The sequence below is a fragment of the Eleginops maclovinus genome, chromosome 4, assembly GCF_036324505.1.
Source record: "Eleginops maclovinus isolate JMC-PN-2008 ecotype Puerto Natales chromosome 4, JC_Emac_rtc_rv5, whole genome shotgun sequence".
In the NCBI taxonomy this organism is placed as follows: domain Eukaryota; kingdom Metazoa; phylum Chordata; class Actinopteri; order Perciformes; family Eleginopidae; genus Eleginops; species Eleginops maclovinus.
In genome coordinates, this window is record NC_086352.1 from 16109838 (window position 1) to 16136858 (window position 27021).

At 40.1% G+C, this 27021-nt stretch overlaps 1 protein-coding gene across 8 annotated transcripts in view; it reads left to right on the forward strand.

Annotated features, from left to right (window-relative positions):
* tcf12 (transcription factor 12) overlaps positions 1 to 27021 on the forward strand; it is a 67551-nt gene that overhangs the window by 27677 nt on the left and 12853 nt on the right. For all 8 annotated transcript variants that reach the window (XM_063881815.1, XM_063881814.1, XM_063881817.1 and 5 more), the window contains 8 exons: positions 4227 to 4288; positions 5779 to 5914; positions 6884 to 6936; positions 21451 to 21550; positions 22115 to 22254; positions 22892 to 23027; positions 23217 to 23287; positions 26215 to 26359. In XM_063881815.1, coding sequence (XP_063737885.1) covers positions 4227 to 4288; positions 5779 to 5914; positions 6884 to 6936; positions 21451 to 21550; positions 22115 to 22254; positions 22892 to 23027; positions 23217 to 23287; positions 26215 to 26359 — 843 coding nt within the window. The remainder of the gene's footprint in view (positions 1 to 4226; positions 4289 to 5778; positions 5915 to 6883; positions 6937 to 21450; positions 21551 to 22114; positions 22255 to 22891; positions 23028 to 23216; positions 23288 to 26214; positions 26360 to 27021) is intronic.

A 27021-nucleotide genomic window follows, 5' to 3' on the forward strand; every position in this document is an offset into this window, starting at 1 on the left:
TCACATACACACGCTTTGTAAGGCATATCCTGCTGCAGAGTTCCTTAAATTGGGATTACAAAAAAACCCTCAGGCATTCTCTGTTTACAGTTAAATCAACACTTGCATGGCTTCAGGACTTGTTTGTGAATGTCATTATGGTTCACAGTTATAGTTATTTTTAATGCCTATACAAATCTGTGGATTGACTTTATGATTCACAGCTTGATCGAGCCGTTGCACATGTTCCAGTTACTGTGAGAGAAACTGTCAGAAGATACAACGCTTTACTGCTCATAAAAGTTTAAATGTATCAACTCCAAATAGTTTATATTGTATATTGTTTCTTGTAATTGACATGATATTTTGTGATTTAGTTTGACACTCAGATCTATGCACATATTTGATTGTTTTTTGTAATAGGGCGGTGGTAGCAAAGTCCATAGGGACTTGGCTCGGGAACTGGAACGTCACCAGTTCAAGTCCCGGAAAGACCAAGTGCTACCAAGGTGTCCCTCAGCAAGGAACCGTTCCCTACACTGCTCCCCCGGGCGTCGTACACAATGGCAGCCCACTGCTCCTAACACTAGGATGGGTCAAATGCAGAAAGTACATTTCACCTCTGTGGGACGATTAAGGCTTCCTTTCTTCTTCTGTCTTTCTAGTTGGCTACATGGCTGTACCTTATAGCTAATGACCAATATAGACAGCTAATGAGCAGTGTAAGCTAGCCCAGCAGAGTAAATTATGGACGTTTAGTTTTGCCACCATTTTTTTGTCTCTGTGGAAAATGCATGTTTAATATAATCTGTCTGCCAGGGCACAACCTGTTTAATACAGATTCTCCTGCAGTGAAATGTGTCATAATCATAGTTGCACCTTCCCTCTGAGTGGTATGCTAATCAGTAGCTTCACAGAATATTTTAACGTGAATTTATTCCCTCATTAGATAGATTTTTCGTTGCATTGGGGATATACTGTGCCATGGCAGTCTGCATCCTTAAATTGATATCACTGATGGTGCAGTAATTAAGCTACTTTACTCATGTTGCTTATTTGCATTTTGTATCTTTTGCATGCGTTGCTGTTTTAAGGCAGATAATGACTTTTGCTTCCTATCAATCATGGCACTTTAGACTCATTAGCCTGTTTCACAAAAAGAAAACACCCGCTTAGTCCCACGCAGCCCTGCTCTGAACAAATGGGGCTACTCAAAAAATAATGATAACAATAATAGTGTTGCTCTTGTTTTGAGGCTGTGATCACATGGGCCTGCTCAGAGGAGGGAAAACAAAGCTCTAGTTATAAATGACTGTAACTCATAAAATTATGTGTGCATTTCTTGATTCTCTTTCCCTCATGGTAGGGATACTGTTTGATTTATAAGCTTCAACAAGGGAACTTTGTGATTTAACAACTTCTTTGGGCTTTTGTTTTTTATTTGGAAATACATTATGACAGTGACCTATTTTGCTCACAATGAGTTACAGTCTATGTGCGTCAGACAGGAGACTGCATGATAAGGGTATATTTTATTCAGCTAATTTAGGCTGCTGGCTTTAGAACCGGCCAACCCAGCGATATGCTCCACTTGATTTATCACTTTGTTCTACTTTACTTCAGCATCATAAATATTCATTCTCCCGTAATTTCAAAAGCAATTCAGCTATGTTTTTTGCGAACTGCAGGCATCTTTTAAAAGCAGGGGTTATTCTCAGGTTGTTTCTTTATTATGAAGTTTAAGAGGTTTCACAGGGAATTATAAGGATGAAAGGGATTGGCTTAAAAAAGTTACAATCAACTCTTATCAGATTGTTCTTTAATATCTGTTTTGAGAACCAAAGAAAAAAAATAGATACATAGTGGTTGATTCCAGCAGGAGAAGACGATCACCTCTCGCACTGCTGAGGTGATGTTCATGATCTGATAAAGTTCTCAGTCATCTTCAGCAGGACAAACTAAAGGACCTTTCCATTCATGACCTGCTTACTACCAATACTGAAGTAATTTCAGTATGCTGCCTGTGTCATGTGGCCGATCCGTCCTCCTCTTTCTCCTGGCTGATTCAGGTCATCTGAGGTGGGGAAAGAAACAGCATGCAAATAGAGGGGGTGTCTTGGTTGGACAAACCAGCTTCAACTTGCCTTGTTTGTTTAGCGGTTCTTTACACACAGGGGATGATGGTATTCTTGACAGATGTTGCCCTGTGAATGTATTTTCATATTTTCTGTATCTTACACCACTCTTGAACTAGGGTATTGTTTAATCTGTTCTTAGTCCACAAACAAGCCAATTAAAACTGTGTTATATCATACCATATTTCTAATTAAATTCTAATTATCTTTGAGAGACAATGTACTAGATTTTGCTGCATCAAATAGACCATGAACACCCTGTCCATTCCTGAGGATGGGGAGTCAAATAGCTAGAAAGCTTCTACCACGTTGAGAGACAGCCACTATAACTCTAAAGGCAGATTGATAACTTTATAGAAAAAAATATAGTTTTCGACATTTCAAGTCTATTGTTTGTGCTTTGAGAGATTTTCTCCATGCAGGGTGGGAGATGGAAAGGGAGGGCATGTACCAGACAAAACAAAGCTTGAGAATTGCATCCTTTTGCAGAATGATGTGCGGATACACTGAACGATGTGTTTATAAGAGTAGAAAGTTAAGTTGATACATTGTTGATAACTCCTTTACGGAGAGAAATGCGCATCCGTCATATGTTCACATACTGTATACTGTATGTTTGTGTCATGTGTTGGTTAGAACCTAATAATAAAATAAGCAGGTATGATAGCTGCTGCACATATTTTGCTCATTTTATACAAGCGTTTTCTTATTAGGACGGGTCCTTGTAGATGCATTAGCAAGTATTTCATTGCTTACAAATGCTGTAAATGTTTATGTATGGTATTTTCCTCAGTAATTCCTTGTTTACACTGTGTAACCCTGTGTACTCTTAGTTTAAGTTTCACTGTTCTGTTTGATCGAGCTGCTTGGAAGGTTTTTTTGCTCCTCAGTGTGGACCGAGACATTGTTTTCACAAACACATCTGTCTGCCCCGGTGGGCCCGAAACTACAACAGTGACCATTAATTATTCACCCAGGACACAGTGTGTGTGACAGAACACATGCTGCCAATGAATATTTAACTCCTTTTCCTCAGAAGACATTTTAGGAGTGAAAATGAATTTCACTTAACCACCTTTAGATATTAGACAGAATGTAAAGAAATTAGAATTCTCCATCAAAGGAGATGTTTCATCATGCTGCCACGACAGTGAACCTTGGTGGTAACCGACAACTTAATCCTGTTTCCTTTTGCAAGAACGATGGCTCAGAACTGTATCACATTATTGTTAGAAAAGAAGCAGCTTTGCCAGTTTACCATCTTCCTGATTTCCTTCCCTCGCCTCTGGAGACGGTCTGCACAGATGCAGAACAACTGTCTCCTGCAGGACTGCGCAGATAAGCACAAGTGAATTCTCTTAGACGTGCCTCTGTTCACCTGCGCTTGTAAAAGCAGTGTGCAGATCAGTCATTGTGTAACAAAAGATCCAGGCTATGCAAGTTTTAACTCACAAAAATACATTTACCTTTTCCCCAGAGTAAACAGAATTTAGTTGGAAGGATTGTGTCTTTGCTTGTAATATTTGGAAGTCTGACAAAAAATAATGTACAACGATAAAGTTATTCATCATTGTCCCCCAGGAGCTCTCGTTTGTTTGTTTGTTTGTTTGTTTTTCAGGGGAGTAAAATTGCTGAGTTTGGATATAGTGATGTGTATGATTCATGTGTGTTGTGTGCTATGGGTTTTATTTTGCCCCTGATGGCTGCTTGGGAGCTTTCCTTTGGGGGGCTCACACCAAATGTGACACTGAGAGACTGTCTGAAAATGATCACTATCCATAATGAAATTTATTTGATACTTTTTGCATACTGATGACGTGACACATAACTTCACTTTTTGGGCTTTTGGCTTTTTGGGCTTTTTTTAAGCTACAACCTCAGGTTCAACGTGTGTACTGTGTGTTCTTTGGATTTCAAGTCAAGAGCTTCTTTTCTTTGCTTCCAGCCAGCGTCAGATAATGGCGAAGGGAAACAAAATAAACACAACACAACTCTTTACTTCAGTGAAAGGAAGAACAACTCTTAGATTTGATATTAGTCCAGGTGTGTACTCAAATATCATAAAAGATCAAAATAAAAAGATAATGACTGTCCATTGTCTGATTTTCACAGGTAAATCAGAGAGGGCTCCGTTTCCTGGCTGTGGGAGGAATCCTGGAGCATCTGGCGGCCAGGTGAGTTCAAAGCACAGCTATATGCAATGTGTCACCATAAATCTGCTTCTATATTCCCAAAAACTGATACACAGGTTGACTTGAAAAAAAATCCAGCAACATGTTCTAAATTAGGTATATGATTTAAGAGTGACCCGTAGAGGAAGCCCCTCTCTGTATGTTAACCTTTTGTTCCAGATTGATAGACAGAAAAACATGAATTTACCCCTGAGTTTTGCTCCCTTTCAAGTGACACTAAAATCAGACCCTGCCTCTCTTCCACTGGTTTCAAACAGGGAATCCATGCTTTTATTTAACTAAGGCTGGATTATTGCAGATCCTTCGGTTCCTGTCTAAATAGTAGCTCCCCTTTTTATAACAACCACAAAGTGAGCCGTCGAGCTTTTGCCAAGGCTGGGGGTCCATAACAGAACTGAAGTTTACTGGGATGCTGATGCCAAGTAGAGGAGCCTTTAAAAGTTTTCTTTTTTTTCGCAACAAAGGGAGTACAATTGAACACATTTTGAGAAGGAGCTTTGGATTTTGTTCAGATCAGCAGCTGTAGGGATTTGTGATAGAGGTTTGATTACACAAATATACATGCTGAGAGCAAAAAAACAAAACAATTGATTGCATTTTTACAGTTTATTCTCTTAATTGCTCAAAAGACATTGATTTGTAGACTACTTCATAATTTATGTAACATTTTAGTGTGTGTTTTGTCATATAACAGACAAGACAAAGGACCAGGCTAGTAGCCATGTTTGGAGCTCTGTACACACAGTTACCCACAAATTGCTTTATATAGTTCTGACAAAAAATTCACAAACATCTAAATTAGCATGACTCCTAAGTGGTTCCTCCCTGAATCGCTACAATAGCTTAAAAGAGGCCAGTGTTGCTGCAGGGATTTAATATAATTGAACAAAGTCAACAGCAGAAATGTGTCTGTTGTGAAATGTGTCCTTTTACAGAACCTGATCTGATTTATTTGTGTTATTACATGTGTATCATGTTGCCTACGGCAGTTTTTCATGACCTACATTATAGATCAGTGAAATTATTTCTTTCATATATGTTCATTTGACGCAAACATTTTTTTCAATTTGTCAGCACTTAGGGTTAGGAGTTGCAATCAGAAATGTTGCAAACGCCTCCTTGGTAATGGTGTCAATCCTCAGCCTGCTGTTTCCAAAGGGGCGCGAGAGGCGAGTGTAAAAGCCAAGCTGCTGCAAATCGTTCTGAGCTGTACTCGCTCAAATGATCCCGGCTCTATTGGTCTGCAGCCAATTACTCTAATTAGACCAAGCTCTTAATTAGCCTCTTAGCCCAGTTTGTTGGGTTTGCAGAGGTTAAAAAGATATCGGTGATAGGATGATTTGGTGATCTGTCCGGTGACACAGAACAAACAGATCACATAACTCAAACTGCTGAAGGAAACAAACTCACTTCAATAAGCTAACATTACCCTTTATTTTAAGCATTTGTTTTTTGTTTGTTTTCTCTCCCAGTCTTCCTCTGTAAGGTCGGACGTCGGGATGCCGAGTCCAAGTCCGGTGACTCCGTCAGGGAAGTCTTCTGCTCCTTTCTACTCCTTCGCTGCAGCAAATCCTAGAAGACGTCCTTTGCAAGATCCTCCAATCAGTGGTCAGTACCATCTCATCGTTAAAAAATAAACAAATGCCCTGAAAATGAAATGTTATAGTTTGTTGGCAAGGCAAGTTTAATGTTAAAGTATATCACATTTCACCATAAGGCAATTTAAATAGCTTAAAAAAAAAAACCAGTCCCTCATATCCCAAAAAATACAAATAAGACAAGTTCAAATAGAATATACAATTCAGGAATAAAACGTACAGTGCAGTGAAAGACTGTAATAGTTGCTTGATTCATAGAAGGCATCAGCAAAAAGAAAAGTCTTCAGCATGGATTAGAAGTAGTATGAGTTTTAGCGGACCTGCAGTTTTCTGGGAGTTTGTTCTAAATATATGGAGCATGATAAATGCATGCTGCCTCTCCATCTTTAGCTCATGGACAAAATGCAGCTTATGAGGCTTAAAAATAATCAAAATCCAACTGGAAACGTTATGGCTGCGACACATTTTCTCTCAAATATTAAACTATAGGAAGGTATGTTCCTTTTTAGATTTTAAGTAACAAGGACAACAGAAACACAGTCACGTAGTATTTTATCAGTCATGTGTTGGATGCCGGATTTCTTTATTGATTTTCTTTATTGATTTTTCTTTCAATAAAACAGTCCCAGGGCTGAACAATAAGAACGAACATCACCATAGGATAAAACATCAAACACATTAGACCCAAACATGAAAGCCATTCTCAATCCAAACCTGAAACATAAATGGATCTACACTTTGGACCCTGTCTCCAAATATATTAGCTACCCACCCCAAAACGCTCTGCTGTGTCATATACAAATTATATCTCTATTTTTAATTCATGTTTCTGTGTAAATCAGTATTTAATCACAAATAATCCATACTACACAATGCCACAAAGTAGATTTCTGGTACACTGCGGTTCATTTACAGCACATTCATGTTTTCCTTTTGTTTTTGCCGGAGAATTACTAGACCTGCTTTCATCTCTCCACAGATCCTCTACAAACAAAAAAGGTTCGCAAGGTCCCTCCTGGCCTGCCTTCATCTGTGAGTGGAAGATCATCTACCTCTCATATAAATAGATTTCACAGTGAGCTTACTTAAGCAGACACACACACACACACACACACACACACACACACACACACACACACACACACACACACACACACACACACACACACACACACACACACACACACACACACACACACACACACACACACACACATATATGGTACTCACACGCTCTTGCACACAAAGAGCGCTCTTGACATCACTACTGCACTTCTTAGCTCGGCTCTTTCTTTTTTTTTGTACCTCAGCAGTGACACCGGTGTTGCCTGTTTATTTAAGTTCTGACTTTTCATGTTTGTTGTTTACTTGCGTGTTGTTTCGTTTTAGTGCGTACATGTCTAGGGAACATCTTCAATACATTTTGTGTGTGCGTCCATACACTCGTGCACCTCGTGATGATTGATTTTCAGGGCTGCCCTGTCACAGTCTGGCCTCCTCACAGCCTCTCCTGGGAGAAAGAGAGCCTGTCAGAGCAGATCCCCAGCTCTGCTCTTTTGATGTTTAATTAGTCATTACGTAGCCGAACAGGAGGACAGACAGAGATTAATAGCACGGAATATCTGAAATTTCTATTGGTAATGATCCCGGTGGAGCAGAAACCATTAGGATGCAGAGAAGTGTGGAGCTCAGCTTGCTCTCACTTAGACAGGGGGTGTTGAAGTACATTAATATGCATAAATCACTAAGTCAGATGTTCATTGTTAAAACCCCGGTGGATTGGTAAAGGTTTTATTAAGCCTTGCTTTAAATTCCTAGAACTGGTACAAGACAATATTTTTTCCTTTTCTAATAAGAAGCAACTGGTTTACCAAAATCCCCCCCCCCCCTTTTCTATCCTTAAACAATGAAAGGGTTATCTGTTCTTTTTCTTTTTTTGGTTGAGGGAGTCTGAGACTGGATTTGCCTTTCAGAGCTCTGATAATCGTCACCTCTGCTGCTGTGACTCTGAAATCAAATATGGAACAGGCCATGCAACATAAAAGGCTGGCATGTGTTTTGTTTCTGGATTTGTATTTGAAAAGAAGTTTGTCAGAGCGTGAGGGAGAGAAGCAGCCTCTGACAGCAGCAGGAACGTGAGCTGCCTTCCTCTTAAGTAAGTGATATATTTGCGGTCTTGTCAGACGCAGGGAGCCAAAGAATGGTTGCCTCGCGGGTTACATCTCTTTGTTGTGTAAATGGACGCTGGGCTTTTATTTGTCAGTACTTAACACATGGGCGCAGGTGCGGTTCTGTGACTCATGAGAGTACAATCAAGCAGCACAATGCTAGATGGGGAAAAACAGTGACGGAGCACGGGATAAAATACAGCTTCTTCTTGTCACTCAGCGCTGCTCGGGAGATAAAGCCTGGAGCTCGGAGGAATTATCCCAGTTAGTCTTTGATCCCATTTGAAAGAATGAAGATGGTAGTGTTGAATAAAGGGTTGTAGGCCTCTTTTAACCTGCTGACAGAGAAAGGAAAACATAAACCTGTTTTTAATAGGTGATATATGTGGAAAATGTTTGAGTGGGAAGTTGTCTGGCAGCTTTTAGGAGGTGTTAGGATATCAGTATTGGAGGCATAGGTGAGGCATGCTGGCATGAGGGTGTAAAGATTTACTTATGGCCTCTAAAAATGTGCAAAGAGTTGCAGATTGCTGTATGTCTAAGGATGCTTATCAGCCAAGACCCTTGTATGTGTCACTGGCACCGACACTGGAAGCAGTGAGGGTGGTGTTGAAGAAGTGTCAAGGGGAAGGCGCACCTGGAGTCGGAGCTACTTTGCCAGAGGCAGCTGTGTGAAGAGCCTGCAGCGTACCTGTAAAACATGAATGCAGCTGCAGATGCCCCTGAAAGCTTTTGCTTGTGTAAGCAAGTGCGAGAGGCTCACCAGAGACCTGAATAGCTGGTTGATTTAAAAAAAATCAACACAGTGCTTCCTATCATTATGTCTACTGCTGGGAATGTTCTTATTTATTTATTTCATCCTCAAATCCCCCATTGCCTCTAGCTTGTATTCTCGCTTCTCAGTCTAAAAATAAATGTCAGAGTTTTGAATCAGATAGGCAAGGTAAGTTGCAAGCCCAAGCATGATGTTAGTGTGTGTGTGTGTGTGTGTGTGTGTGTGTGTGTGTGTGTGTGTGTGTGTGTGTGTGTGTGTGTGTGTGTGTGTGTGTGTGTGTGTGTGTGTGTGTGTGTGTGTGTGTGTGTGTGTGTGTGTGTGTGTGTGTGTGTACACTACATGATGGAGCTGAATCAAAATATTTACGGGAGCACATCCTCGACGCGTTTAGGCTTTGACACTGCAGTGCAGCAGGATGTGAAGGCTATCTATACAGGCCAGCTGGCTGATTGCAAACATTTAAATGTTTCTTCGTCTTATACACAGACCCCCTTTACCCCCTTTAGTCACACACATACTTTCTTCCGTGGTCTGCTGTGTGCTTGCAGCCATGAGATACTGCAGATGTGGTTGTAATTGTGTGATGCATATGCCTCAAAAATCCACTGTTATCCGCCATAATTTAACGGATAGTCTTTTCAGTCTTGTCAAATGGAGGAGTCTGTGTTTGATTTTTGTTTACACAAACTAAAAAAGATACAATTCAAGGAAATAGGGGCCTGAAAAGTTCACCAGGAAACTTCACAATGTGTATTTGTCTCATCAATAATTTCAGACATATTAAAAAACAACATTTAGAAAAAGTACAATACATCCCCTAAAGACCCGTCATCATTCACAAATGTAGATGTTTAATTCACACACACAGATACACACACACACACACACACACACACACACACACACACACACACACACACACACACACACACACACACACACACACACACACACACACACACACACATCAAGAATAATCCACACAAGCATACACACACACACACTATGATTTACAGTCTAACATCATATCCATAGAAGACAAGTAAGCAATAAAGGCGAAAGAAAAAAAGGAACATTAAAAAAGTCATAAAGCTTAGTAACGTGCACGCTAGCATAACAATATTTAAAGTGCTCAAGCATGAAAAGCTTCACATTTAAATGTTGCATTACAGTAGACACCCTGGCTATAATTGCCCCCCTGCATTATTTGACTGTATAAACTGAGTGCTGAGGACAGAGCGTTGTCATTGGACGGACAGGCTGTGCTGAGGGAAGCTGACGGGCAGCTGCGTGGGCACCTGTCTGACAGGAGGACTGGAGATGGGGACTGTTTGGGCTCGTGGGGGAAAGTGGCATCTTGTAGGATATTTATGGGAAGCTGCAAGGGCATGGTGTGTATATGTGTGTGTGTCAGTTTGTTTGTGTAAATAGTGCCCCCCCCATCCCTATGAACCCTCCTCAGAGGCACAGCGGCTCGATGTGACACTTCCTCCCTGGCTGTGGTGACGATATGGCTGCAGGAGGAGAGAAAGAAAGTGGTGGGCTGAGATTCAGCTCCCCTCAGGGACTTTTGCAAGCGAGAACCCTGAGTGTGGATGACAAAATAGATTGACATTTGCTTCTGACAGATCACTCAGACACTGTTGTTTCTGAGAGATTTGTACTGTGTGAGCTACAAGAAAGAAAGTGTGCTCTAGGCTCTGAATCTTACAACCAGAGATGTTCCTCGCAGTGCTGTGTGATGCATGACATTCAAACGATGTATCCTTCCGTCTTGAACAACTCAAATACAAGAGATCATAATATTGTACTACAACAGTACCCTAATGTTCCTGTTGCTGAGAAAGCAGTGCCTTTTGGTTGCTTTCCTTTAATCTACAGCAGGTCGGGACATTGTATCAGGGCTTGATAAATAGACTGTGGATAAAAAACATTAGTAGAGCCATACGTAAACAGCCAGCATCCGGTCTTTTAAGTATCTAGGAGGAATTTGATTTTAGGGGCTCCCAGCAGATTGGTGGAAAGCTGCACATGTGCAACAATGCATTAAACATAGACATTAGGAGGGTGAAGAAATATAGATAAATATAATTGCATTAATTTCCCATTAAATCCTTTAAAGTACACTAATTTCCTTTTGATTTCACTTTTTGTTGTGCCTTCTTAGAGATAAAACGTTTTAGTTTTAAAAACAGCCGGATAGGTTCAGTTCTGCAAACCAGAAGTAGGATTTTTCAGTTTTTATGCTTTTATGCACCAGCTAAAATACGTAAAAAATAAAAAGAGAGATTTAAATTTAGATTTATTTTGCTTTGTAAATAATTAACCTATTGTCTTTTTGCTTGACTGAATGGGACTTCAGTTTGTATTGATTAAATAATGTGTATTGTAGATGTAAGTCGTTTTGGGCTGTTTTTGAGGCTCTGAGCTGACCCCGGTTACTGAGCTCCCAAGAGACGGCCTCATCTGATGGTTGATTAGATAGACACCCTGCATTTGACAGGGATGATGCTGAACAGTCGCGGCCACCTCTGGGACCCTGGCTTTGTGTTTATCTTTATTTGGCTTGCTGAAATTTACCACTGACATTAGAGGCTGCAGATAATGGAACAGGCAAACAAGCCAGAGGCCTGACCCCTTTCATCTACGGAGAGAAAGAGGAGTTAAAAGGACAAAGAGTATGAAAATAATGCACAGATTAAAGTCATTACTCACATTCTGGCCTGTTGTAAATTATTCATGTGGAGCTTGCGTGAGTTTACAGGATTAATGCAAACCTTGATTTCAGATAGCTGGCAGGCTCAAAAACACAGCCTGTCCACAATCTGAGAGTGTTTGTTATTTAGAGAGCAGCGAAGCCAGGCTGCTCCGAGAGTTCATCATCTATCCACATGAGGCGCTGCTTCTTTACTCCAGGAACCTTGTGTGTCATAGGTGTGTGTTTGTCAGGTATAAATCACACTACTTTCCTTGGTTTTCTACTGTCCAGAGCCTCCTTTCAATTATAATCCGTCATTTAACAGCACTAGTGAACTATAAGAGCATTATCATGAAGTTCCTTTCAAAGATCTTCATAAAACACTGTTAGCGTCTTTGATGTGTTTGAAAAAGGAACTATTTGCACAATTTCACGCAGATATGTCTTCAAAATACATCAATGTACATTCAGAGTTTTGTTTCACTGCACCTTTAAGTACAGTGCATGTACTAACAAGCCTAACATGAGTACAGATGTGAGAAAGATGAATGAGCTTATTGTCAAAAGGAGTTGTTACAGTTTTGTAAAAGGCCAAGGAAGTGATGAAGGAAGAGGTTTATTGGTTATTGAACGCCTCTCAAGGATTCACAGGCCTATTTGCTGTTCTGACGTTAGATCGACGTTATATCAGGAGAAACTTCAGATTTGATCCATCGTATAGACTAGTGCTGCTCACGGATTTAACAAACCGTGCTAGATGAAGTGTTCTTTTAATGCCAGGTGCGTCATCATCAGATTCACACAGTATAGAGACTTACTTTCTCCTAAACAACCTCTAATTAGCTATAATTAACCAGCTAATTAGGATCTTATTCAACACCGGTTGGAAATAAAGGGAGGGGATAATGCACCGCACGTAGTTAAGGCTCACACAAACCATAACAAACAAACTAAGCAAATATATAAATAGCCAGGTAATGTATCAGAAATATATAGGATATATATCAAAACAGTATAATTTAGTGTATTTATTATATACTGTATATCTTGCTAGTAAGGGATGTTTCTGCTAGATGTAAAGATGCTGTGGTTTCAGTGACAAAATAGATGGGAATATGTGCAAATTATAGGTGGAAGGCAAACAAGTCAAGCTTGAACAAAACATGAGCTGATCGTATGTGAGATGTCATTATTTTGCAGACGCCTCAGTAGTGGATTTTCTGGAATAAAACAGAAAAACCCTATCTCATAAATTTAATTCAGCTAACTTTAACCATGAAAGAAATGAAAGATGTCTCCCTCCTGGATCGTCATCTCTCTCTTCACATCTATCTAGTTAAAAAAACATAGTGAGCTTTTTTTTCAGTTGACAGGGTTTTACGTTTTTCCAACATTTGGTTTTGGACAGATGTCCAACAAATGTGGTGTGTTTTATTAGTCCAAGCTTGGGGAATGGTTGTAGTTAGTTGCTTTGCTACAAACATTTACTGCCTTCAGACTTTAAGGGCAATTTTAAATAGCCGTTTGTTTGAAGGTTGCTGGGCCCAATTATTAGTCTGTGTGTAAAGCCTTTTTCGCAGCCTTGTAAGCCTGATCAAAAACATAAATGAAAGCAACATACACACCAAAGCTAAATTATAATGGGCAAGAATAGTAAAACTTTGCCGCTTAATGAAAACCAACATCATAATGTCATGTCTGTGACAACATTTTCCAAAACATGGACATTTGTACCAGAGCCAGTCCATTGTGTTATAAAACTGCACTTTTTAAAACAAGCCATGAGTATTAAAGCAAAAGTAATGTGTGTCTTGTTGGAAGAAATACTGTTACAATAAAATCATATAAAACAAAAGAAGTGCATGGACATTTTCAGTATTATTGGTTCTGTAAGTCTTTGGAAAACATTCTCTTTTTCCCCTGTTATTAATCTTAACATGGTATTTCAAACATTGGCAGGGCATCCCAGAATATCCTTTTTTCATGCACATTGACTGTACTCTGTAGGGGGATAAACCAGAGCTGGGCTGGGTCTGCTTTATGAGAGCTGTGGAATTAAAAGGATGTTGGGTTTAACAGCTGCGGTTGAAGGTCTCACAGTCTGACGGAGGTGGCAGTCAGTAAAGTTCATACAAATTTCAGATTTAATAAAATTCATCAAGTCTTTTCACTGATTGTATATGGATGCAAACACCTGTCAGGGAACTCTTTCACATCCCCCTGTCAGTCAGTCAGTCATGAGAGTTCAGTAGCAGCAGCTGTAATTTATTCAGTTCGACATGCCTGTGTTTTTCTCCAGCAAATCATCATAAACTCAAATTCAGTGTGGAATCAAAATGGTTAAGTCACATAACTGTTTTGCAGTGTGAGACTGACCGTTAGCGGCTGGATGCAGGAATATGGTTCATAGCATTGGGTCTATGTAATTTATGATCATGAAATCTCCATGATGAATGTGTGTTGAGGCCTGTGTGAGTGCCATTATTTGTATTAACTGATCACACAAAATGGTATCTTGCAGGACTTAAATAAACACAAGTGAATATATGTATTGATTGTTTAGTCCATTTATCTGTTTTACCATCTGATTTTCTAAGTTTCTTGGAAAAAAAAGGTGGTGTAATAATGATAACTCGATAACTTGAATTCTTCGTGCTATTAAGAATAACTTTGAAATCCTACATTTAGCTTGAATAAACCTGCAGAACCCCTTACATTATTATTGTCTTAAAAATCAATGCATTCACAACACAGCCAGGAGTTTGTGAGGGTGGGGGTCTGAATGCCTCTGCTTCTCCCCCAGTCTGAGTCAGCCTCTCTAATTAGAACCAGATCTTCTTACAGGAAACAATCTTCCTGTCTGATGACATCATTGCTAAGTCCATGCGTGAGATGGGGGTGAGCTCAGCATTTGGATTTGCTTTTTGTTTTTCAACACCCAAACAAATCCCCAAAAAGCACCTTGTGATGACTCCAGTGTCTTCAGAGAGGGTGGTGTTAACAGGAGGGTGGAGCTGAGCCTTCAACCCAGAAACGAGAGGTTTTCAAAGTCCGACCTGTGAGCCCCCCCTCAGAGAACATAGAGATAACTCTGTTATATAAAAGTTAGCTTCATATTTAATCGTGTATCTTGTCTATGTGTTGTGTGACTCTGAGGGGTAGTGCAGCCAATAAGTAAATGGATACCCTAAGTATCCTCACTGCCTCTGTTAACTTTGTGTTTCAGCCAGTGCTACAGCTCCAACTGCTGACCCTGTCGGTAAACAGCGGTCAAAACAACACAAAACAATACAATAACTAGCTTCCTGTTTTTACAACACGGGCATACACCTGTTCTTTTCCCCTCTCTTCGATTCGAGACTCCCCTCCTCTACACTTCCTACACTGATGCACTCGGTTTTTCCAGTATTTTGTAATATCAACTCTGTGACCTTAGCATAATTAATTACACAAACATTTCCCCTACCTGACATGCATACATATTCACTTTTTCAGCTGCAGAATCAGTATTAGTAGAGTTGAGATTGCAGAGTCCTGAGTCAGCCAGCGCTGATATGATATGTGTGCACCATTTCCCCTTCCTTTTGATTTCATGTCTCTTTCTTGCAATGCTGTGCTGTGTGCCTGGACTTGTTTTAGATCCCTTCAAACACTTCTATCACAGCCTCTAAGCATCAATTTGAAACAGCGTCAGATGTAAAACAGTAACCGCACATAGAGCCAGTGTTATGGACAAGTTTAACAGAGTCCTCGAGAAGAAAGGGGGGATAAATAATAACAGTACTAAAAGGAAAAGCATTATAAAGCCCTAGTTTTCTTAGGGAAGTGGAAGCTTTCATCTCTCTATAACAATAATGTTCTCATTGAGTCATCAGGCCTATGTTTAGTCCAGGATGCTTCGAGTGGCAGACATGAAAGGTTCCAGTCAGACCGAGCTCTCACTGGAAAAGGGTATCTATCCTCTCCTCCTCTCCTTTCTTCTGCTCTCCTTTGCTCTCCCCTCCTCCCACATGATAAAGGTAATGGGGAGCTATGGCTTGCTGTGACAGTAAACCATGGTAAAATGGCTGTTGATGTTCTCTCTGCTCCCCAGTGCTCCCCCCTGTCTGAGGCCCCCAGGGTTTAGGAAATGGAGCATTATTTTCATGTTTCGACGTCACAAACCAGCCCTCTCTGCAGCTGTTGCATTTTTTCACAACTCAGTGTTTACAGTCACTTCACAGCTAAAGGTCGCTCTCTGCCAACTCCACAACCCTCATGCTTCACATTTCACAAATACTTTCTTTTCTCTCATAACCTGGATTGAATTCATGGATTTGTTTTCTTCCCTTACACGTTGAGCCTTCACTTTCTCTTAATGAGTCTCGCTCTGTGTGTAGTCATGTGTGGGAAAAAGTCAAATGTCTTGCCCGAAGCCAGATTTTACCTTCCTGATTGTAGACATGCTTAAACATCACAAAACAAAAAGAAACTTTGGATTAAAATGCGTGGAAGATAAAACTATTTATCCACTCATTTGGACACCTGTTTATTTTAGCAAATGAATCTAATCCAAATCATTTTAGTTCCAGTTTGTTGGGGTTCCCCTGTAGATAATCTTCATTATTTATGCCTGTGATTAATTTCCCCCCTCTTCTTTCTTAATCCGCTCACACATTCGTTTTCCGTCCCGCCCACTTCGCTTTATCTTCTCTACACCCTCTTCCCCATCGCCACCCTCCCTCCCCCTCGTCCTTTTCCTCTCTGCCTCAGCACTCAGAGGCTTAAGAGTGGGATGTACCACATGAGCCACTCCCTTCTGTCAGCCACCCCTTCCCACAGTGTAGAATGGCACAGTCCTGCTTTGCATAAGTTTCCTCTGAGTGGGTTGTGTGTGGAGGCCAGTGCTGGGAGAATTATCAGACCCTTTTGAGCGGCTTGGATGTATGTCCAGAGAGAAAGCTAGTGTGCTGCTGTAGTTCATCTGTGTCACTTCAACTGTTAGAGCTAAGATGTATTGCGCCTACCCTGTCCCAGGAATGGGCAGTAACTCTTTAATGTATTACTACAACGGGAAATCGGTAAGTAGACTCTTTGGGAATGTGTGTGTGTGTTAAACACAGATGAGCTGGAAGAAGTGTGTGTGAGTGTGTCTGTCTCAGCCTACACCTGACTGTCCTTGTGTCTGACATAAAAGCTGTGTGTGTGTGTGTGTGTGTGTGTGTGTGTGTGTGTGTGTGTGTGTGTGTGTGTGCGCGCGCGTGCGTGTGTGTGTGTGCGTGTGCATGCAAATGCATGCGCCTGAGGCTCCTCTCTCTGATTTTCCATTACATCAGATGAAGCTGTATGAATTTAATAATTCAAATGTATAACAGTGTTGTTGCACACTTTTTAAGCTACTTCAAACTCAGCTGTGAAAAAAGCTGGGTTATTATTCTAGGCAACATGTAAAAAGAAAGTTTTGCCATTTTAAAAACTTTGTCTCATACACAGAAATGAAACATCTTGACGAAAAAAGTTTTTTGCAGCCTTGAATTTATTTTTACTGGCTGGTTGCTTCAGCACCGAGACTGGTTTTGAAATAATAACAAGTGGGAGTCTGGGAATGATTAAGGGAAAGAGTCTGCCTGTTGAGGTTAGACTTTCCTGTTTGCAGATTGAGCACTAAGCACCAGTGTTGCTGTTATTCCATCTGTTTTTAATCACATTGGCATTCTGGACGCCACAGGGAGCCTAATGTGATTTCTGAACTTCTCTTTAATGACCTCTTTGATTTTTGTTAGTCTGAAAACGTTTTTTTTTGTGAGAAATTGATGAATCAGTGTGTGTGTGTGTGTGTGTGTGTGTGTGTGTGTGTGTGTGTGTCTGTCTGTCTGTCTGTCTGTCTGTCTGTCTGTCTGTCTGTCTGTCTGTCTGTCTGTCTGTCTGTCTGTCTGTCTGTCTGTCTGTCTGTCTGTCTGTCTGTCTGTCTGTCTGTCTGTCTGTCTGTCTGTCTGTCTAGCTGCACTTGATGAAACTTATTAAAACTTGAGTATTGATTTAAAGATGGTGTGTGTGCTGCACAAAGTTTTAAGATGTTCCAGTTTTTATGGTATTCTGACGATGGCTGGATGAGCTCTGTAGTGCATTTCAATAATCCTTAAGTGATAAACCTGGCATAGGCAAATTACACAGGCAGATTTACACCTGTCATTACCTGTGATATTTTTGATATTACATAAATGGCCCACAAAGGAAAACTAAAGAGGATAGAATTTTTATGATATTGAATGGAAAATGTCCTCTTACTCACGCTTGTGTTTCAAATGTTCCCTTATAACCTGTTGCAGCATTTCCTCTTTGTTCCCGCTGCACAAAAGATGACTTTGATCTCTTTCATATTAAGTATTAACAGGCTTGTGTTATATTTGGTGATGCAGAGAAAATTGATAGCATGTGGACCGAACGGGCAAACTCAATGATCAAAAGCACTGTTTCCCCTGCAAGGAAAAAAGAAAGGTGGTGCTCATTTTGCATCAACTTGATTCATATTAATTTGTTATAATGCAGAATTGCAATGCAGGCTCACCATCTGGAGCTCTGGGAGAACTCGCAGTGGGCCGTTGGCTTGTGAGCTGGTGGCACAGAACCAATACAGATGGAGCAGCTTGCTGATCTTTTTTCCATTGCCCATTAGTGAAAGCAAAAAAGTAGAAATGAAAGCCCTGCAGTGATTGTTAGAGACGTTTTCCCCAAAACAGAAAGCTTCCCCTCCACAAGTGGGATGTCATAAAATTTGCTCCAAAAATACTTTAAAACTCAAAAAAGATTAAATATGCTCTTAAGGGTCCTGTTGTTGTTGTTGTTGTTGTTGTTGTAGTTGTTCTTGTTTAGTACTGCAACGGGTTATACTGTGCTTTGTGGAGGTTAGTACTCATAGCTAGAAGCTTATCCTTACATGTGTTGCACATGCACTGAAGCATGCATGCAAAGTCAGAGTTGGGGTTGTGTTGTGGTTTGTGTGTGTGTCAGCCTTTCTTCCTCAATAATGTATGTACATTTCACATACAGTATGAGTAGTCAATGATCACATTTCTGTGGTCTTAACGACTGTCAGCGGTTCTTTGGCAGTATCGTTGCTCCATTTTTAGAGAACCTGACTCCCAGCAGGCTGCTCTGCTGTCAGAATCTGAATATGTTAATGCTTTGCTAAAGAAAAAGAAAACCACACTGATCACTGGATCTTTTAATCCTTTAATCTTCTTTCTTTTATAAGAAAACATAAGTTGTGCATCCAAATGCATATTTATGTGCTCGGTGGGTCAGGTATTAAGTGTTTATCTTAATATATTTTAATAATAATAATCTCTTTTATTAATAAGTGCACTTTTCATTTGAGTAAACAAAACTCAAAGTGCTATCTTTTAGTAATTTATTCTAGTCTATTTTGTCTTGTTTATACTTGTGAGATGTTTTCCACCTGTGGTTGAATGTTTAGTTGTTGTACTCAACTATAAAGTCCCATTATGTTCATACATTTATTTATGAATTTATTTATATTCCAGTTCCACATATTTAAGATACATAAAATAAAAAAATAATTTGAAGTTTCAAGAGCTCTTTATGATAACGAAAAGTATTGCCTTTTCTTACTTATACAATTTTAAGAGAATACGTTTTTTTTTTTTTTTTCAAACTCAACCAGATAAGTGTGAGATGTTTCCTTCGAGCTCGCACTCTAGCATTGGCAACGTCAGCATCTTGCTTAACATATTCCTGATGTTTAACTCAAATCATCCATCAACACTTCGCAGCAGCGGTATATTACGTAGATGCCTTTTTTTCGTTGCGACCATAGTTTTTATGTCACAGTTTTATGCATGAAAATGCTGATCCCATGCTTTTCCAGAAAGCATTGGCAAGTATCACGCACAAGTGTTGGATGACGCCCCTCCAAGCAGGCTGAGTGGAGCAGTTGTTTGAGGAGGCTTTGAGTGTGTCTTGCATACTAAGCCTTGTAAGTGTGTTAGATTTGGACTTGAAACAAAATGCCCCAGAGATATGGTTCAACTCCAAATGAGGACATACAGAACAAAAGCAGGACACACCATTAAGGGAGTGTTTGATCTATTCTGTTTGAGCCATTAGCCTGTGTTTTGTGTTTCCTTTCCTGTTATTACCTTAGGTCCTCAGTGTAATTTGATAGCTTGTGTTTTAACACTTGATATGTTGACTGGTGGTGTGGCATGAACTTCAAGGACATGTCAGTTGGGTCACGTATAAAGACAAAGCTAAAATATGAAAACAATCAAAACAATTCTTATGTCTTAAGTCTTGTACCAACAACTCAAACTAGTTTTACCATCAGTACCTAAATTCATAATTCTCTATTGTTAATCATTACCTTATCAGGGGGAAAATAATGACCTTTTTGCTCTGGAAAATATATAGATTATTACTTTCATTTATTATTCTGCAATATCTTATTTTGTATTGTTGTGCGTTTGGAGATGTGTAATACAAGGATACCTTTAAGGCTCAGTTTGTATGCGACTGCAAAGAGAGAGGGTACAGGAGGGAATTTATTTGTTAATAAAAAAAATACCCGCTGACGCTCAAACAACTGGTGTAGGCCTGTGTTGGTGTGCTGATGCTCGTGAGTGACAGCTTTTAATTAATGGCCTTGTAAAAGGAAACCCAGGTGGGCTCTCTCTTCCATAGGCCGGCGGAATGAGGGACCCAGTGTTTGGGGATGGTTTATTAATGCCTTTGACTGGTTAGCCCAGGGTAAAAAGGACAATTAGCATTATCCGCTGCCATATGCTGCCCATTGAGACAAAAGCCCCGCTCCTGAGCGAGGCTAACCTGAGATCTCCATGGAACTACGATCAACCCCGGGCCCATGTGTAAACCAGAGGACCCATGAGGGCTCCTCCCTTCCCAGAGCACTTTAATTACACACTCAGACAACAGCATGCCGCTCACTCAGCAAACCCCAGTATTACCGCGTCTCACTTCGTTCTGTATTGATATTACAGTCTGTTCACATGTGTGCTGTGTGTGTGAGCTAGTAATTGAATTAATACACTTTGGTGTGTATTAAGTGAGTAAACAACATTTGTGGTTGCATCACATCCGCAGGCATTAGAAATCAACCTTTAAGCAGCGAGCTGTCATAATGCCAACATCTGAGTGCGGTGTGAGGCTATTAAAATAGGATTGCAGAGTTTGTGCTGGAAACGTGGAGGTGGAATTGAGTTAGCTGGCCTGACTCTGATAAGTGTTACACCATGGTGGGGTCATCCAGTATTGTCTGTGTGAGGGATAATTTGTTCAGACCTTCTCCTTAACCCTCTCTCCCTCCATCTGGAGTGGATGAAGTCAGAGATCACATCCCTGGTGTTTGGCCTTCGGTCTCTTTGATCCTCCCACCTAGCTTGGCACACTCACAGCTGTACAACAGTATGCCCATTGTGCCTCTCCTTTTACTGCACCACCACCAGCTTGCAGGTACATAAACAGAACCCAAAGGCTGTCTGTTTTTGTAGCACTTATTTGATTTCTGCCTCCGGAAATGCTGTTTTTGCCAGGCATTTCGGCTATGCATGTAAGCAGGCATCATTACACTTCCATTAGAGGTTGAGTTGATCTGAAATGCAAATTCCCCCGGTAGTACACTCCTCCCATCACCAGCTTCAGTGTTTGCTTGTCATTAAAGTGTGTTTGTGGTGTTAGGGCCATATCTGCAATGCATGTGTTTTTATTCATGCCGTGTTAGATCACATTCATTTAGTGACCCACAATCTAAACTGTGACACACAATATGAGATTTGAAAGCTGAAAAAAAAGCTTCAAGCATCACCATACTGTGTTTTATATACAGAATAGTAGCACTGTGTGGTGGTATGTAAACTATTTTACAAATATCATTTATGTTCTCATGGCAGGTGTACGCACCATCTCCAAATTCAGAAGACTACAACAGAGACTCCCCTTCTTATTCTTCTCCTAAACCCTCCAGCAGTATGTTTGCAAGCACTTTCTACGGTAAGTTCAACATCAAGTCTCCATAATTATTCTGCAGTATATTAGCACATTATATTTATAGATAGATCTCTCTGATTCTTACAAAACGTTTTCTTTTATTCTCATTTTTTATGTTTTTACTTACTATTAAGGTCTGTTTTAGTCTTACGTTTTTTGAAGTCATTTTTTTGTTGGTTTTGTTTTAGAAAAATAATCTGTTATTTCACTATCATTTCATGATTTGTGGCAGTTATTACACTTACATACAAAAAGTTATAATAGTGTACCAAACTATTTTCAATCGTGCTATTTTGAGAGACAGATCTGTTTATTGTTTTGTAATATTAAGTATGTTCAGTATTTATTGTGGCGTGACTCCCAGAAGAGCAGACTTCTTCGGTGTTGTTTTGTATCTCTTTGTTATCTCAGCTGTGTTCAGGACATGGATCATGTTTCAGTTCAAAGAGTAAAAAGGACCTCAAGTTTGAAGCGTAGGGTCGGAGGTTATCCTCTGTCTGGAACTGTGGCGAGACTTAAGTGAATGTTGTATACAATACTGTACTGAAAATGCTTTATTATCTTTAGATGGTACCCACAGTTCGTCTGATCCTTGGAACTCGTCCAATGGGATCAGTCAGCCCAGCTACGCGGGAATGCTCTCTGGATCTTCATCTCACATGCAACAGTCAGGAAACTACAACAGCATGCACGCACACGACCGATTGGTAAGCAGCAGCTCCCAACTGGTAATACTTAATAATGATGATAGCACCTTTAAACACTGAGTCAAAACTGAGGTCAGAAATTAAGGCAATACAGCAACATGAAGCCAAACAGTAGGGCCTAACAAAAGTGTGGTTAAAAAAAAGACAAAAGATAAAGACAAAAACACATATCAATAAAATAAGCACCAATAAAAGCAATAAAAAACACACTGAAGAAGATAAACAGGTGAAAAATAAAGGGTAGATACTTATTTTGGCATTATATTTCAGTTAAAGATCTAATGTGTGTTGTGAGGCACGTAAAGTACGTAAATAATTGTTCCCCTCTGCTCCCACTCACACTCAGAGTGGGTGTGTGCGTCCTGACTTGTTGTCTGGTTATTATCAGTGAAGACACTGCTGACCCTTCTTGTCAGTGTTTGATCTCGGCTGCCTGCCTCAGCTGGCAGATCTTCACAGGGAGCCTGCAGATGCTGCCTGCTCTCTCTCTATCTCCGTCCCTCCCCCCAGTAACTTTTACTTCATTGCAGCCAGGGAGATGTCAAGGAGAATTTTCAATTCAAGAATAAATAAGCATTTCTTTCTTTTACATACACATTTGTGACTGAAAAGCATTTCTTTTTTTGTTGTCTTGCAGAATTACCCCGCACACTCTCCTGACATCAATGCCAGTCTTCCTCCCATGTCCAGCTTCCATCGAAGCAACAACAGCACTTCACCATTCATCACCGCAGCGCATACCTCGTCTGTTAACACAGGCGATGGGGTCATGGGTACGTTCTCAAGTTTACAGTTAATCTACCTGCTCAGAATGACTCAATATCCCCGACCTAGTCATCGCTGAACGTCCTTTCTGTTATAGTAGTGAGTCAGGCAGTTGGACAGCTGCTTTGTACACCGTGACGGCTCGTCATTTGTCTGAGGTTGTTGTGAAAAAAAGCCTCACTCTGTGTTTTCTTTAGTTGCTGCAAATCGGGGGAACACCACTGGGAGCTCACAGACTGGAGATGCATTGGGCAAGGCTTTAGCCTCGGTGAGTTACAACCCAACGTTCAACTTGGACTTCGCTTACTATTCATTCATAGCATCAAGCAGGATTTGGGGTTCACATACAAATACAAGTACCAACGTAATAACACTAATCATTCATGCATTTGCTGTGAATCACACAGGAAGTCGCTGCTCATCCCGTTCAGTATGACCTCCTCTCAGAGTGTGAAGCTCCATATCTTCTTCGCACCCTTTCACTCAAATCATTTTTGATTTCTCTGCAAAAATAAATAATGGTCTGCTTCTGCCTCTAAGAATGTGACCTCAGTAATCATGCAGGGAATTAAGTGCTATACTGACTGCTGATTAAAAAAAGCCCAGAGGACATGTTTGTAGTTGTTTTTTGGCCTAAGCCTGGATAATTGTGGGCTTAAACTAAGAGCATTCAAGAAAGGGAATTGTACATTGAAAATACTCCTAAAGCCAGTGGATTACACTTCACTTCGCAAAACCAGGCCTGGATATCTCTAACATCTCTAATGTATCAAAGGCAGTGTTTAATTTGCTGTAGCTCACATAATGGACGGAGATCTGTCCTCTCTCTCATTCAGTTGGACAAACAGATTGTGTGGTTAAAAATATTTATAAGAACAGAGCCATTATATCATAGAAACATCATAGGAAATAATTTAAAGGTAAATTGAATACGTTCACACACCCTAGCCCATGCTTAATTTTCAGTAGGATTTTTTTTAGTGAAAAGACAAAATATGAGAGTTAAGCGATGGTAATAACAAATTAAGTCTTTTATATTTGCAGACTCAATTGTATTAGCATGACAAAGCTGGAGTGAAATGGACACGGTTGGGCAGGGTGGGGGTGGGTGGATGAAGCAGGGGGCACAGGGGAGTTTATAACTGCTGTGGCTCAACTCCACGGGCCGCCCTTTGTAGAGCTTTTGTTCTCCGCCCTTTTAAATTGGCCGTGCTTATTGGCCCCATGCCGCCTGCGGGAGCGTGACTGATGATGAGGCGGAGCTTTCATTTATTCCAGTAAAATGAGCCATGTTTCACTTTGAATGAAGCGTTAGTAGTCAGCGAGTGAAAAGAATAGAAAGTCATATATTGTCGGGTCAGAAGTCACGGCTATAAACAGCTTGCTTTTGAGAAACAGAGAAATATTTTGATATATTTGTGCACTCAGAGTGTAGAAAAGCATCATTCCTCCCTTTAGACAACAGTCAATCCCTCCTCATCCTCCTCACTTCAACAAAACCTCCATCCTGATACTTCAAGTTGATTGAAAAACTAAAGCCCGGAGATCATGATTGAATAAGGAGATTATTAATAATGAGTGCATTCTATCATCCCCGCAGAAGTCAAACGGTTTTCTGCGAGCTCAATTTGATCTTAACTTGGAGGAGAAATCTCTGTGGAACTGCTGGTTTTTTTCTCTGCTAATTAGTCAGAATCCACCAGTAATACCCTGAGTTCTCTGAGACATGTCCCACTATGGCACAAGATCCTCTTATTGCTCGGGGAAAAAGAATCAGGAATGTGTTTGTGCTTTAATCCAACATTTGCTTAAACAAATGAAATCCCTGTGTAAGTTCTGGAGATGTAATCTCCTTGTTCCCTTGTGATTGACATGTCATCCTAAAACTCAGTGACCTCGGTGACTTATCAGAGGATACACCGACACAAAGTAATAACAGGATATTCTATTGGTGTAGAAATAAACTGAAGTAACCTTGTTTGTGGCAGAAAAACCAACATTTGCATGTGAGTTTATCAACGTGCCAAAACAAATGATATGTAAATCAAACTACATTTTGTTATGTGGTTCTCCTATATGGTTCAATACCATATCTGTTGCCGGCATCCATTTAAAATTTACTGCGTTCGGCTCAAAGGGGATTCCAATTTGGGTGTCCACTTTTTTTAAGCTACTTTAGATTTCTATAGGAAGGGAAAAAAACCTTTCCCATGTAAAACTTTTATACGAAAGAGGCTTAGGGAAAAAAATAAAAGATGTTTTGGGGGGGATGTGAAAACATATTTGGTTCTGAGAAAAAAGTCAGAATTCTGACTTTTTTACAACTAAACAATATATATATATTTTTTTTTCACATCCCCCAGATTTTTTTCCCATGTGGCCCTAATCCTCTTCCGTACTTTTATAACCAACTATCGTTATACGAGACATTACATTTTTTATACAAAAAGCTCTCACTTTGTTTCTCTTTCAGTTTAAATCATACTTTTTTAATGCAGCCGTGACCGTGCACTTTTCATATTCTCAACTAAAGTTTACTAATGTTTGAACCTTTTTCTATAAATTGGCTCTAAATGTTGCCTTGAATAAACAGACTTTTGGTTAAGATAAAATTCCCTCATGTAACAACATTAAATACAATAATGAATGGTGCTATTAGGACAGTATTTGTAACTTTATTTAGGAACTTATTCCCAATTTACTGACTAACAGTGGTGGATACAGAACCAGTACAAGACATCAAAGTGGATATTGCTTCGGGTTGAGACGGTACCAGCTGTGCTCTGAGTACAGACGACTGTTAACGGCTCACATGTATGCACTTAGCATTTTTACGACATCTCTGGCAGTAAAATCTCCATAATTGATTATACATTTTTGGCTTGAAGGTAGTAACAGCTGTTAAAGATATAAAGAAACATCGAGCAGCGATATATTATACTGTATATATACCAGCTGTATAGTGACACTGGTATTGTCTGGAGGTGGACAGAGTTTCTCAACGCCGCAAGATGCAGTCACAAATGATTACAAATGTGTATTAGAGATCAAAGGTCAATCGGAGATGGGCATGGTGCGAACAAAGTGGAGGTTCATGTGTTACATGTGAGAAAAAGCGTTTGATTTAATCAACATTTGCTTGTTATTTTTCATTCTGCTGATGCTACTTTTCCCTCTTCCTCTCTGCTCCCACAGATTTACTCACCTGACCACACTAGCAGTAGTTTTCCCTCCAACCCGTCGACACCTGTGGGTTCTCCTTCACCTCTGACCGCCCCAGTAGGGGCTGCCTCAGCAGGGACCGTGGGGGCCGCTGCTGGCCCCCCGTCTGGAAGGCCAGGTAGAGCACCAGTGTTTCATTTTTCTTTTGCACCTACACAAAATATTAACTGTAGAGTAGAAAATGTACTCTTCTGAAACTACTTTTACTTTCAAATATTTCTATATATCATACAAAGAATCTATCTTTTCTTTATTTGATTATTATATTTGTCTGGGGCCCTGTTCAACAAACATTAATCTCAAGAAAAGAGAGGATATACCTAGCATCAGATCTAGCTACGAAAGCTGATTTGTACTGCAGTCTCTAAGCAATGTAAGCTGTACAAAAAGCATGCGACCGCTGTTACCGTACACCAGCACGTTTAAACAGTACCTGACTAGCTGGTCCAGAATCTCAAACATTTATTGTCATGTCTGCGAGCTGCTCCACATTGACTCAGGGTGACATCACAGATCTCTTTTGGCTTGTGGGGTTTTTGGCAGGGTTCCTGTTCATAAATCCAGATCTAACTTAGAAGTGGTTTTGCAATAACATCTCAGTTTTGACTTAGAAAGGACTTTGGTTCTGAGTGATGAAAATACGTTCTAGTAGAGGAATGAGAGTACAAATGAAAAAAACTGTGACTTAAGGATTTGAAATCTTGTAATGATTGAACTGGGTCTTGAATAATCCTTTTTCTGAACTGCTTTTCATTTTTATATTTTTGTAGAACGGTTATT